The sequence below is a fragment of the Phaeodactylum tricornutum genome, chromosome 2, assembly GCF_000150955.2.
Source record: "Phaeodactylum tricornutum CCAP 1055/1 chromosome 2, whole genome shotgun sequence".
Taxonomy (NCBI): Eukaryota; Bacillariophyta; class Bacillariophyceae; order Surirellales; family Neidiaceae; genus Phaeodactylum; species Phaeodactylum tricornutum.
Genome location: NC_011670.1, coordinates 471,464 through 482,319, shown reverse-complemented (window position 1 = coordinate 482,319; position 10,856 = coordinate 471,464). Strand labels below are relative to the sequence as shown.

Below are 10,856 nucleotides of genomic sequence, written 5' to 3'. Positions count from 1 at the left end.
GGGTAATTGAAACAGGTATATCACGTTGCCGGTAGGATTTGGGACTCGGTCTGTGGTGCGTCCTTCGAAGTTTCGGAGCAACCCGACGTTCGTCACGCACCGTTACTGGTACCGCGGTAGTCCGCCACACAGCACCGGCGCACGACCACCGCCAAGGTCCACCAACGTGGTTGGGCCGCCGCGCCCGCCAGCGGGAAACCTTACCGAAAAAATAACCAAGGCTGCCCCCGCATCCTCGAGTCCCTCGCGAACGAACGAATAGAGTCGACGAGAAGAACCCAAGCGTCCCTTGTCCCCGTAGTCTCTACCCAAACAGTAACCAACGCAATACGAATGCACTATACGCAACAACAACAACAACAACAACAACAACAACAACAACAACAACAACAACAAACAATAACTATAACCGTGGCAACTCTCGGTATTCTCTTTCTATTCCTGCATTCACGACAAGACAAAACAGCACGCACAATGGACGAAGTAAGTGACTTCCATGGAACGTCGAGTTGGATCGTCTTTTGCGTACGAGCCCACGTTCTGGTGTACACATCATACCATTCGTTGATTCCACGCACCCCACGAGACTCTAGCCGATTCCTGTGCACGTCAGTCTAACACGACACCCAAAGGGTGGTGATGTGACGGCGTCGAAGTGTCCCTCCCACACCAGCATTGCTTCTTCCGACACCAAGCCCGCCGGTCTGTAGAGTCGCGAGAGATACCACAATCCACATTCTCACACAACATCCTTTGTCTCTTCCATTGTTTGTTTGTTTATTTTGTGTTGCAGTCGGTCTGTCCCTTGTGTTGCGAGGAGTTGGATTTGAGTGATCAGAGTTTCTATCCCTGTCCCTGTGGATACCAGGTGTGCATGTGGTGCTGGCACCGCATCAAGGAATCGGAGTCGGGCTTGTGTCCGGCTTGTCGATCCCCATACGGCGAAGATCCCCACCAATTCAGTGCAGTCGACGTGGAAGCCGCTCTCAAGGCCAACAAACTAAAAGAAGACGCCGTCCGCAACCAATCTCAACACGCCAAACACCAGAATATCAGCAATATCGGCCACCACAGCCTCAACAGCCTCAACAGCAGCCACAGCCACAGCAATACTCATCCACACAACCATCAGAACAACAATAACAGTCACAGCAGCAGCAACGGCAGTAGTAACGCCAACAATGCAAACAGCAGCAATAATCAAAACATGGTCATGGAAGCCCCCAAGGATCGGACCTTGTTGGCCAATATGCGCGTCATCCGGCGGAATCTCATTTACGCCGTCGGGCTACCCCCTTCCATCGCTAACGAAGAAACACTCCGCAAACCGGAATATTTTGGACAGTACGGACGTATCGCAAAAATGGTACTCAACCGCAACAACGTTACGGCCTCCAATACCGTCATCAACGGTGAAATCCGTCGCGCCTCCGCCAGCGCCTACGTAACCTTTGCGCACAAAGAAGACACGTTGGCTTGCATACTGGCGTTGGACGGATTGGTACTCGATCACCGCAGCGTGCGAGTAAGTTACGGTACCAGCAAGTACTGCTCCTCCTTTATCAAGAGCGTCCGCTGCAACAACCCCGAATGCACGTACCTGCACGAAATGGGTGCGGAAGAAGACACCTTTACGAAACAAGAAATTCAAGCCGGCTACGTCACGTCCGGTCGCGATGTACTGGCCCGCCAGCAGCAAATTCTGGCGGAACAATTATTATTGGCGGGAGCGGGTGCCAGCGGTACCACGCGCTCCAAAAGCGGTGGTGGCGGTCCCTCCGGAACGGGCAAACACGCCTCCCACCCTATCTTTCCCCCATCCGTGTACGACGAACCCGCGCGACCCACCCCACCCCTCGTGCCGCCGCCGGTCGGAATCCCCCGCGCCACAACCGTCACCGCACCATCGCTTCCGACCCGACTCTTGCGGACTCAAGGCCGATCAGCCTCCGTCGGGAACCGATCACCAACGCTCGCCGCCACTCCGGCACCGAATGTGGGAAATGTCGCGGGTGGCCAAGTTCGTCCCGTAACGCACAGTGGTACGGGTGTCTCGGCCGCGTCAGTGGTGGCCGGCGTACGACCGGCCGTCCCAGTCAAAGAGGAATCGCATACGACACTCACGCCGTTGACACCGCTCAAACGCACCAAGGGTGCCGCCAAACAACCACCGCCGGTTCCCTCCGCCACTGATTCTACGGGTCTGGAGAAATTGGCTCCTTTGCGCAACGGGAAAAAGAACAGTAAAAAGGCCACACCAAACGGACCGCCGATAGCTTCGTTTCCATCCAGTCCCGGTAACGCTGTAATTGGGGGCGACGTAATTGGGCCGCTCCAGCCGGTTGCCAATGTACCTGGCGGCGACCGAAGCGGTAGAGCTTCGGCTTTGGCAGACTTGCACCATATTGGTGACCCGCTCAGGGCAGATCTGCTGGACCGTCCCGAACGGCCCAGTGCTCTGGGCGGCGAAATTTTTACGGGTGAGTTGCCTAGCAACCGTGCTATTGGCGGATCTTTGAACAGCGGTTACAACGACAAGTGGAACGCCAGTGGTGGATCCTTTTCTAGTGGTCCCGCACTGTCTACAGAAAGCAATGGCTTGGGAGGACTCTGGTCGAGTAACAGTATGGTTGGTGCTGGGTATGGCAATAGCAGTTCAGCACTCGCCTCGATTCTGGGTATCAACTTGCCAACAGGATCCGGATCGCTCCAGCAATCCACCAACAACTTATGGACGCAATCGCCCCCTTCTCCATTTGCTCCAGGTCCTTCGCCGTTGTCTACCTTGAACAACAGTGCGTTGCCTACGCAAAACATTGCCGGTCTCGGTCACTCGGCGGAAAGAAACGGAAGTTCTTTGATTGGTGGCGTCCCAATCGGTGGCGGATCATCGGCTCTACACCCCAGCGAAATTGGCAACGGTGGCAGTGATATTGCCCTGTTGCAGAGTCTGCTACCGGGTGTGCACATCACGACAGGTAGGGGTGACAATTGGGGGTTAGCTCCCGGACCGGTCTACCATCAAAACAACACGAACAGCAACGACAATTGGATGAATAGTGGGGGGATCAGCGGGCACGGTCCGCACGGAAGCGTCGGTGCCATTGGACGACAGGAGAATGGTAGTGGACAGCAACAGAGACAACAGCAGCATGGCCCAGGCATTTGGTAGAGGACGGATTAGGACAGCAATGGAAAGCAATGGAATGATTGGAGGTTGGAATGTGAATCATACGCAAAAGGTATACGTATGCTGCATGGTAGTATAATAAATGGTATGGCATGCTGTTGTCACTGAACTACAGTAGGGAGGTAGTCTGGACCAAACTGTTATTATTTCTTACATATGGTTTCGAGGAAACGGCTTTCAAAGCACTCTTGAGACTTATTGTGACTTTACTACATTCATCTGTAGAGACCAAGAGGATAAAATATGGCTTTCGAAGCGCCGAAGACGGAAGCCGATCGGAAGCAAGAGTCGGGTGTTTACAATGGAGAAGCTTTTTCTCGCAATTCATGTCTGAGTTCACCGAGAAAGCGCTCAGCACGTCACGCGTTCGTCGTCCTGCCCGGCGTCTAAACCTATTCAACTAGTGTAAGGTCTTCTGATTGTGCCGCTTACAACGATTGACTACAATGCGTTCGCTTTCAACAAGAATGATTCCGTCGCCCGCGGCGTGAGGAAACGGTACTGCTTCCGTTTCTTGCTACCATCCTGCTTCGGCGGTGTCAACGGATGCTTTTTACGCACACGCTGGAAGGAGAAAAAGAGCTCGTCCTCCGCACGAAACAGTTCCTGGTACAAGCGTTCGGGACTCTCGGTCGGGAGATTGGGTAGCCTTAACGTTGCGGTACTCTGTGCTTGCTGAACAACCGAAAGGTGCACGTGGAATTTGGCCAAGGCTAATTCCCAGGCCGACGTGGCCAAAGGATTGCTGTGCTCGGGATCCTCCACGTCGGGTGTATACTCTCCCGACGTAATCACGTCTTGTTCATTTTCCAGCATCTGGTGTGTGACGGGATATCGTTGGAGAAGTTGCCGTCCAAAGGCTATCAACGGAACCGCCGTGTGCGGAGGTACGTGCAAGGAAACGGTCAGGATTTGTTTCCAAAAGGCAGAAACTCGAATCGTTGAGTATTCACGGCGTTTGATAAAGGCGGCATTCAAGCAGAGCAGTACCGTGGGCAAGTGCCGACGACAATTAACGTCCCCCACCAGACGCGGTAATTGAGTATAGAGCGGAACAATGTATTCCTTGACGTCAATGTTCATTTCCTTCCCCGGCCCCTGCAAGGTTTGAAACGCTGTCAAAATGCAATTGAGCGCGGCCTCCAGAGGTAGTGCGTTCATCTTTTTCAGCAAATCCTTCAAAACGCCGAGTAAATCCATGACGGTATCAATATTGATGAGATGAGCAAACTTGGCCAAACCCTCCAGCGCGGCCGGCAACAGAGTCTCGACGTGTGCCGCTTGCAAATTATCGTGCTTCAGAATCCGAAAGTACGTAAGCGTAACGTGTTGAAGCGTTTCCGATTGGCACCGTGCGAGTATAATCTTGTCCACCTTGGCGTCACTTTCTTTGAGTTCGGCGTCAATTTCGGCGAGTTCCTTGTCTTTTTTGCGTTTCTTGGCGTTGGCGGCGGCCGCCAGTTTCGCCGCTTGGGCTTCGTCCACGTGCACGCGGAGGGGTAGACTGGTAAAGGTCCGGAGAACGGAGGGTCGAATTTTAAAGGCCCGATCTTTGACGAACTTGGCCAGCAGCCGGGTAGCTTCGAGCGCAACTTCGCCCTGTGCATCGTGCGCAAAGACGTAGGCTATGGCCGCGCAGCACGCATCGCCGACCACGGTACTGGGATGATTCGTATGGCGACTCACGACCGTGAGTAGGTTGGAGCGGAAATTGAAATGAAACGCCGATTTGAGGAGTTCGCAGAGACTGAGGATACTCGTGACCCCTAGTTGGGACGGATGCGGAGCAGTGCGGGTGGCATCCCAACAGTGTTCGAGGATTTGTAGGTATTCCTGGTAGGATTGCAGGAGTGCACGTTCGTAATCCCAAAGTACTTTGGTTTCTTTCGAAACTTTGACGGCCGCTTGTTGCGTGGTCGGGAGCTTGATCCGGTAGGAGGGCAGAATGTCTCGAAAAATGGCGAGCAACGACATTGTCGCTAGCTGTGAGGTATACGCGCTGTGGGACGACGGATCGTCGTTATCGGTGTTGTGGTTGTTGTGCCGAGGCACTACGGATGCGTTGGCGAGAACGAGCAACTGCTTCATTTTGGACGGCCCCTGTTTGGGATACCGCGGATTGGCCGGATTGGGAATTTCGCTGCTGATAAAGGCCTTGTCCGGTTGTTCCAGTATGGCTTCACTCAACTCGGCAATATAATCACACGTTTCCGACACTGTACGGGTCGCTTTGGTAGTCTCGGACAAGGACGTCCCAGTGTTTCGATCAGACGTTGCGTGGGATAGGTCATCGTCGTGTTCGACGATAGGGTGGTGTTGGTGTTGATGACGTCCTTGTTCCAATTTTTCGGTGGGTGCCATTCGTGGGGGTTGATCATGTGCCGTGTGCTTGGCCGAGACGCGTTGCTTTTTGGGATGGTGACTCCTTGAGGACGTATTCTTGGCAGCGGCACCCATGTTGTTGTATCGCAATCAAGGCCACGGATTGTGGTCTTGTTGGTTCCGTGTCTTGGTGGGTGTGTTGCTAGTTAGTGATATATGGTTGGAGGGAGGAAACGCCACCAGAAACACTAGGAGCCAACACGCTTCAGTGACTGTGAGTTATACCCAAATGGCCCCCAAACCCTTAGTTACACACCGTTCCTTGTGGAAGAGTTTTGTTCGGTGTTGTGAGAAGAATTTATGAATGGAGCACGGGACCGCCCGGTGTTGGATGTCCGCACAGACGATGATAGGGGTGGGGAAGTCACTGTCGTCTGTCCCGGTTCACTGTCCGTACTCACTGTCACAGTCAGTGTCGTTACATCTGCGCGCACCTCACGGTCAGTATCAAGTCATCCTATGAAACCCTGGCAAGACAAGGGTTGACCGGCATTCTCACCCCTCACCGACCCGAACGGCCTTGACTGTGAGTTTTCACAGGAAACCACCCTACCCTACTCGCGGTTCGGACGGGAAAACGCATGGATCCGGGCCTCCCAACCGGTCCCCCCTTTCGTTTCATCGTTCCCCACGGGACGGGCCATGGCGAAGTAATCCCATATCCACAACGAATTCGTCCCTCGCATTTTTTCCTAGCTTTTGCCCGACAGGCACTGGAAGGCAACCGTCTCTTGCCGTAGTACGGTGGTGTGTACCAATCTTCACACAACTACACAAATACAACACACCCGCACATCCACGCGCACTGCTAACTGTAAACGGGGTACGGACACTGCGTGAAGCATTCGTCGTCATTGTCCCAGCGGTACCGCTACCGCAATGATGGACATCCTTCCCGACGCACCCGACGTGATTGTTCCGGTTCCACCGAGACCTTTACAACAGCCCCACCCGCATCGACAAGGTTGCGACACATTTACTGTTAATCCTGTCCCAAGAACGAATGCGTGTGGTGCCGTGAGTGACGTTCGGGAATCGACGGCGCGTCGGGGACGATCGTTGGGACGTCTGCCGAATCTACACGTTTGGATCTTGGTGCTGGCCGTAGCTCTCGTGGCGGCTGTCCTAGTCCAGTGGAGCGAATCGTTGTCGTCTTCCACGAGTCTTTCCCTGGACACCCCCGAGGTTTCCCCGTTCCGATGGCTTCTAAAAGGGGACGATTCCCGTTCCCCACACAGCCAACACAAACCTATTTACGACGAGGCGCACCCCGCACTCTTTCCCTTGTCCCGCAGCGATCAAATTGGCTTTTTCCTCGCCACGCTCGGTCTCATGGTGGCGGCTGGTGGCGGCATTGGTGGAGGTGGGATCCTCGTACCCGTGTACATTCTAGTCATGGGCTTTACCCCTAAACACGCCATTCCCTTATCCAACGTTACCGTATTGGGCGGAGCCGTCGCCAATACGATCCTCAATGCCCGCAAACGACATCCCCTCGCGGATCGACCCCTCGTGGACTGGGATCTCATCCTCGTTATGGAACCCCTCACCATTGCCGGAGCCCTGCTCGGTGCCTTTCTCAACAAAGTTCTGCCGGAGTTGTTACTCACCGTACTACTCGTACTCCTCTTGTCCGTCACGGCTTACACTAGTTTGACCAAGGCGTTGAAACTTTACGCCCGGGAAAGTCGCGCCATGGCCGCCGCTCAAGGACTCGTACGGGTCGACGGAACCAAGGAATCGGAACTTACCGTCATGGCACGATTGGAAGATCAAGACGACCACGACGAAGCTGCCGAAGTACTTTTGGAAAATATGGAACGAGACGATGACGACGACGAATCTAGTTCCGACGACGATATGAAGAGCGTGGAGTTGCCCGCGTCGTCCTTGCAAGCCGAACTGGACCAGCTGTTGGAAGAAGAGTGCACGACGCCCATGGCCAATATATCGATCCTGGTAACCATGTTCATCGTCGTTCTCACGATCAACGTACTCAAAGGCGGTGGCGCCTTTCCCAGTCCTCTCGGTATTCGTTGCGGATCTCGAGCCTTCTGGATCGCCAACCTGGTCATGCTCGCTTGGATTGGGATCATTAGCGTGGGCATCCGAGCCTACCTGGTCCGACGATTTGAACAAAAGCGACGCCTCAGCTTTCCCTACGTCGAAGGCGATATTCGATGGGACGCACGAGCTACCATTGTCTATCCGGTGGTGTGCTGCATGGCCGGATTCTTTGCTGGAATGTTTGGGGTGGTACGTAAACGTCCAATCCTGTAGGGAGACCCTCGCCGCGACGTTAGCGTATCATACCACCAGCTCGCCTAGCCGCAGAACAAATCTAGTATCGATGCTCACACGCGTACTCTCTCTCTCTCTCTTCTCTTCCCACACAGGGCGGCGGGATTGTCAAGGGACCACTCATGCTGGCCATGGGCGTTCATCCGGCCGTTTCGTCCGCGTCCTCTGCTTGCATGATTCTATTCACTTCTTTTACAGCCACGACGAGTTTTGTTGTTTTCGGACTCCTCGTCTGGGACTACGCGTACGTCTGCATGGCTATCGGTTTTGTGGCCACTTTCGCCGGCCAAGTGGGGCTGTCCTATCTCATGAGGCGTGCCCAACGTAATTCGTACATTGCCTTTTCTATTGGAGCCGTGGTGTTGCTGTCGGCCTTTCTTATGACCATACAATCCCTACTGAGCATGGCAGCGGGAGAAAAACACCACTCGGGAGGAATTTGTGGCAAGGGAGACTAGAATTCACTCGTGCCATCACTACCTCAGACGTTCTCTTTAATTCGACATTTTTTGCACGCCAGGCGTTCTACTAGTATGAATCAACATATGCTTACAGTTAATGTGACTCTAACATCGGTACATGATGAGGATGAACCTCGTTTGCCGTTCCGCATGCAAGCCTGCACCGCTTTTCCAGAGCCGATCAAAGTAGCTGGCGCCTGTGCTGACATCGTACTTGACGTGACCAATGCCTTCGTTAGGCTGTCCTTCGTACAATGGGACACCTGCTTGGCCAGTGCTGCCCCCAAAATATTCCATTTGGTGCAAATTGGACGCATGAAACTCCTTAGGCCTAGGGGGTCGGAATAGGTCCGGCTTTTGTCGCACCACTTTGAGCAAGGTCGAGGCCAGAAGACGAGCGTACCAGCGATTGTCCGTGACAATGACCAGACGGCCTCCGGAATGGAGACTGTTCGCGGCAGCTTCCAATGTTCCGCTAGTCAGCATATGAGCGGGTTCTCCCCCTCCTTTTTGGATTGCCTCGAGCTCACTCCGGTCTCCGCCAAATGTTTGTGTGGGAGGCTCGGGATGATTCACAAAGACCGTGGCTAGAGATCCGGAACGAAGCCGATCTTTTAAAAAGTCACCACTCTCCGCACCCACAACGCACAGATTATCGAGCGGTTGCGTAGCTTGCAACGTACCTTTCGCAAAGATCTGATGTACACGATCGGCACGGAGTTCAACGGCAATATGGTTTCGTTTTGGCCTGTGGAACGCTTGTCGAGCAATCCAGTCACCGAAACCGGCACCAAGCTCAATGTCCAATGGGCGACCCTTTGCCGTGGTGCCAAAGACAGTGTCAAAATTAATAGTCCCATCGTCTCGCAATGCCCTGACATCAACACTTCCAATCCCGTCTCGAATGCTATTTTCGTCGAGATGAACGATGGATTCTGCCCGCTCTGTTAGTTCTGACAAGCCAAAGCTAGTCCACGTTGGAATAATGTAGGCAAAGGGATCTTCTCGTTTCGAAGCTGTAAGTTGCTTCAGTTCTTTATTCGCTATCATGTTGGTTGTGCCACCCCCCGAAAAATAAAACAAGGATACCATGAGCCGCGATGCTAAATCTGATTGGGGCTTTAAGTCAGCACTGTACTTCCCTCTAACTTTAATCAAAGCTTTCGCCTCTGCTGCAATTTCCGATAGACGATGTGTTCGAAACGTGGAATTTGATGATGCCCTACGATTGTCCTTTTCCTCGCTTTTGTCGTCACCGCCCTTCTTCCAAGCACGTTTGCCGCCCTGGGCTTCCATTCGACGTCTCTTTTTGCCACTGGATTCGATGGACGCCACCTGCTCAAGTTCCATCAGGTAAGTCTGCGAGAGTTTGACGGCATTCAAAACTCTCTGGCAGGCTAGCCACGTATTTGGTGAATCTCCGCGTAAAGCAAAAGCTCGAGCCAAACCAAGGTAGGCAACCGCAAGTGTTTCTGTTCCAGACTGGTCCCCGCCGCTAAAACTGGCCTTCCCTTTTAGGTTGATACCATACTTAGCTCGGAAGTCTTCAATACGGCGTGTCGCTTGTTTTATCCTTAGCGCTTGGGTCAAAAGTGTAATAGAGTATTCATAGGAAGATGAATCGAGAGTATCGACGCCCGATGTAGACGTATAGAGCTGCCAGGCCTCTTCACTTGATATCACACCACCAGCAACATGACCGTCGCGTTTCGTCGAAGCAGTCCACATGCATCCTCTTAATAGTGTGTTCAATGTACGCACGTTGGGTCTATTAAACTTGGACTGACACATCTGTCGAAACATGTCCATCGCTGCATGGAGCATTCCGCTATGCGCGTACCCTTTCAAAAGGGCTGTTTCGGTTTCCACGTTTACGATTGAACCTTTTCGGCGCAGGTCCGCGACTATTTTCTCGGCCTTCTCAACCATTCCGCATCGCGAGCAGCAGTCCACTACAATACATGCGTGATGACTGTCCCTAATTTTGTCGTTCTGACTACTCCAATAGACCTTGAGGGCTTGGTCGAGGCGCTTTTGCCGAGAGAGTTCCTGTAGTTGCCTTGAAAGTGAGAGCGCTTCTTGCGATACTACTTTCCTTCTCGAACCATTCTGGCGTTCCACCGGATTGACACCACGGTGACGTTTGTACGACAAAGAACTAGACTTATTGTGGTCGGTAGATCGAGCCTTTCCTTTCAAAGGAGGCGTGTCAGATTTCCTGTTTCTGGTGACGGTTTCGGAATGCGACTTGGGAGGCGAAGCAGCTTCGGTATTCGACGAAGCCGTCGACACCTTAGCTTCATCCCTATTCCTCTTCTGGGTATCTTCGAAGAGCTTGGCGAAGACCATGCTGTCGCCAGATTGGCGAAGGTAGATATACAAAATATGGCATGAGAGAATTCTTGTCTTCTTGAAATGCTTTTCGCTTCGTTTGCTTGGATGACAACTGAATCCGGATGACAACCAGACAGATACTACATATTTATCTATCCTAGGACTGTCCAAATTGCTTACACAACTTA

At 53.0% G+C, this 10,856-nt stretch overlaps 4 protein-coding genes across 4 annotated transcripts; 2 read left to right on the top strand and 2 right to left on the bottom strand.

The window, feature by feature from the left end:
- Positions 1 to 790: 790 nt before the first annotated feature.
- Positions 791 to 1,645, top strand: PHATRDRAFT_10102 (predicted protein; the record flags this gene model as incomplete). Its single annotated transcript, XM_002177907.1, has 2 exons — positions 791 to 1,015; positions 1,229 to 1,645. Coding segments are annotated over 2 exons (642 nt in total), but the record flags the coding sequence as incomplete, so codon positions are not given.
- Positions 1,646 to 3,631: 1,986 nt separating this feature from the next.
- On the bottom strand, positions 3,632 to 5,647 carry PHATRDRAFT_43447 (predicted protein; the record flags this gene model as incomplete). The annotated part of the gene is made up of 1 exon (XM_002177591.1): positions 3,632 to 5,647. One exon carries the CDS (start codon positions 5,645 to 5,647, stop codon positions 3,632 to 3,634), a length of 2,016 nt encoding a protein of 671 aa, XP_002177627.1.
- A 506-nt stretch (positions 5,648 to 6,153) lies between these two features.
- Positions 6,154 to 8,331, top strand: PHATRDRAFT_32656 (predicted protein; the record flags this gene model as incomplete). Its single annotated transcript, XM_002177906.1, has 3 exons — positions 6,154 to 6,311; positions 6,415 to 7,828; positions 7,969 to 8,331. 3 exons carry the CDS (start codon positions 6,154 to 6,156, stop codon positions 8,329 to 8,331), a joined length of 1,935 nt encoding a protein of 644 aa, XP_002177942.1.
- Positions 8,332 to 8,403: 72 nt separating this feature from the next.
- Positions 8,404 to 10,698, bottom strand: PHATRDRAFT_43446 (predicted protein). Its single transcript, XM_002177590.1, has one exon. The coding sequence runs from the start codon at positions 10,681 to 10,683 to the stop codon at positions 8,440 to 8,442; it is 2,244 nt and encodes a 747-aa protein (XP_002177626.1). The 5' UTR covers positions 10,684 to 10,698; the 3' UTR covers positions 8,404 to 8,439.
- Positions 10,699 to 10,856: the final 158 nt, after the last annotated feature.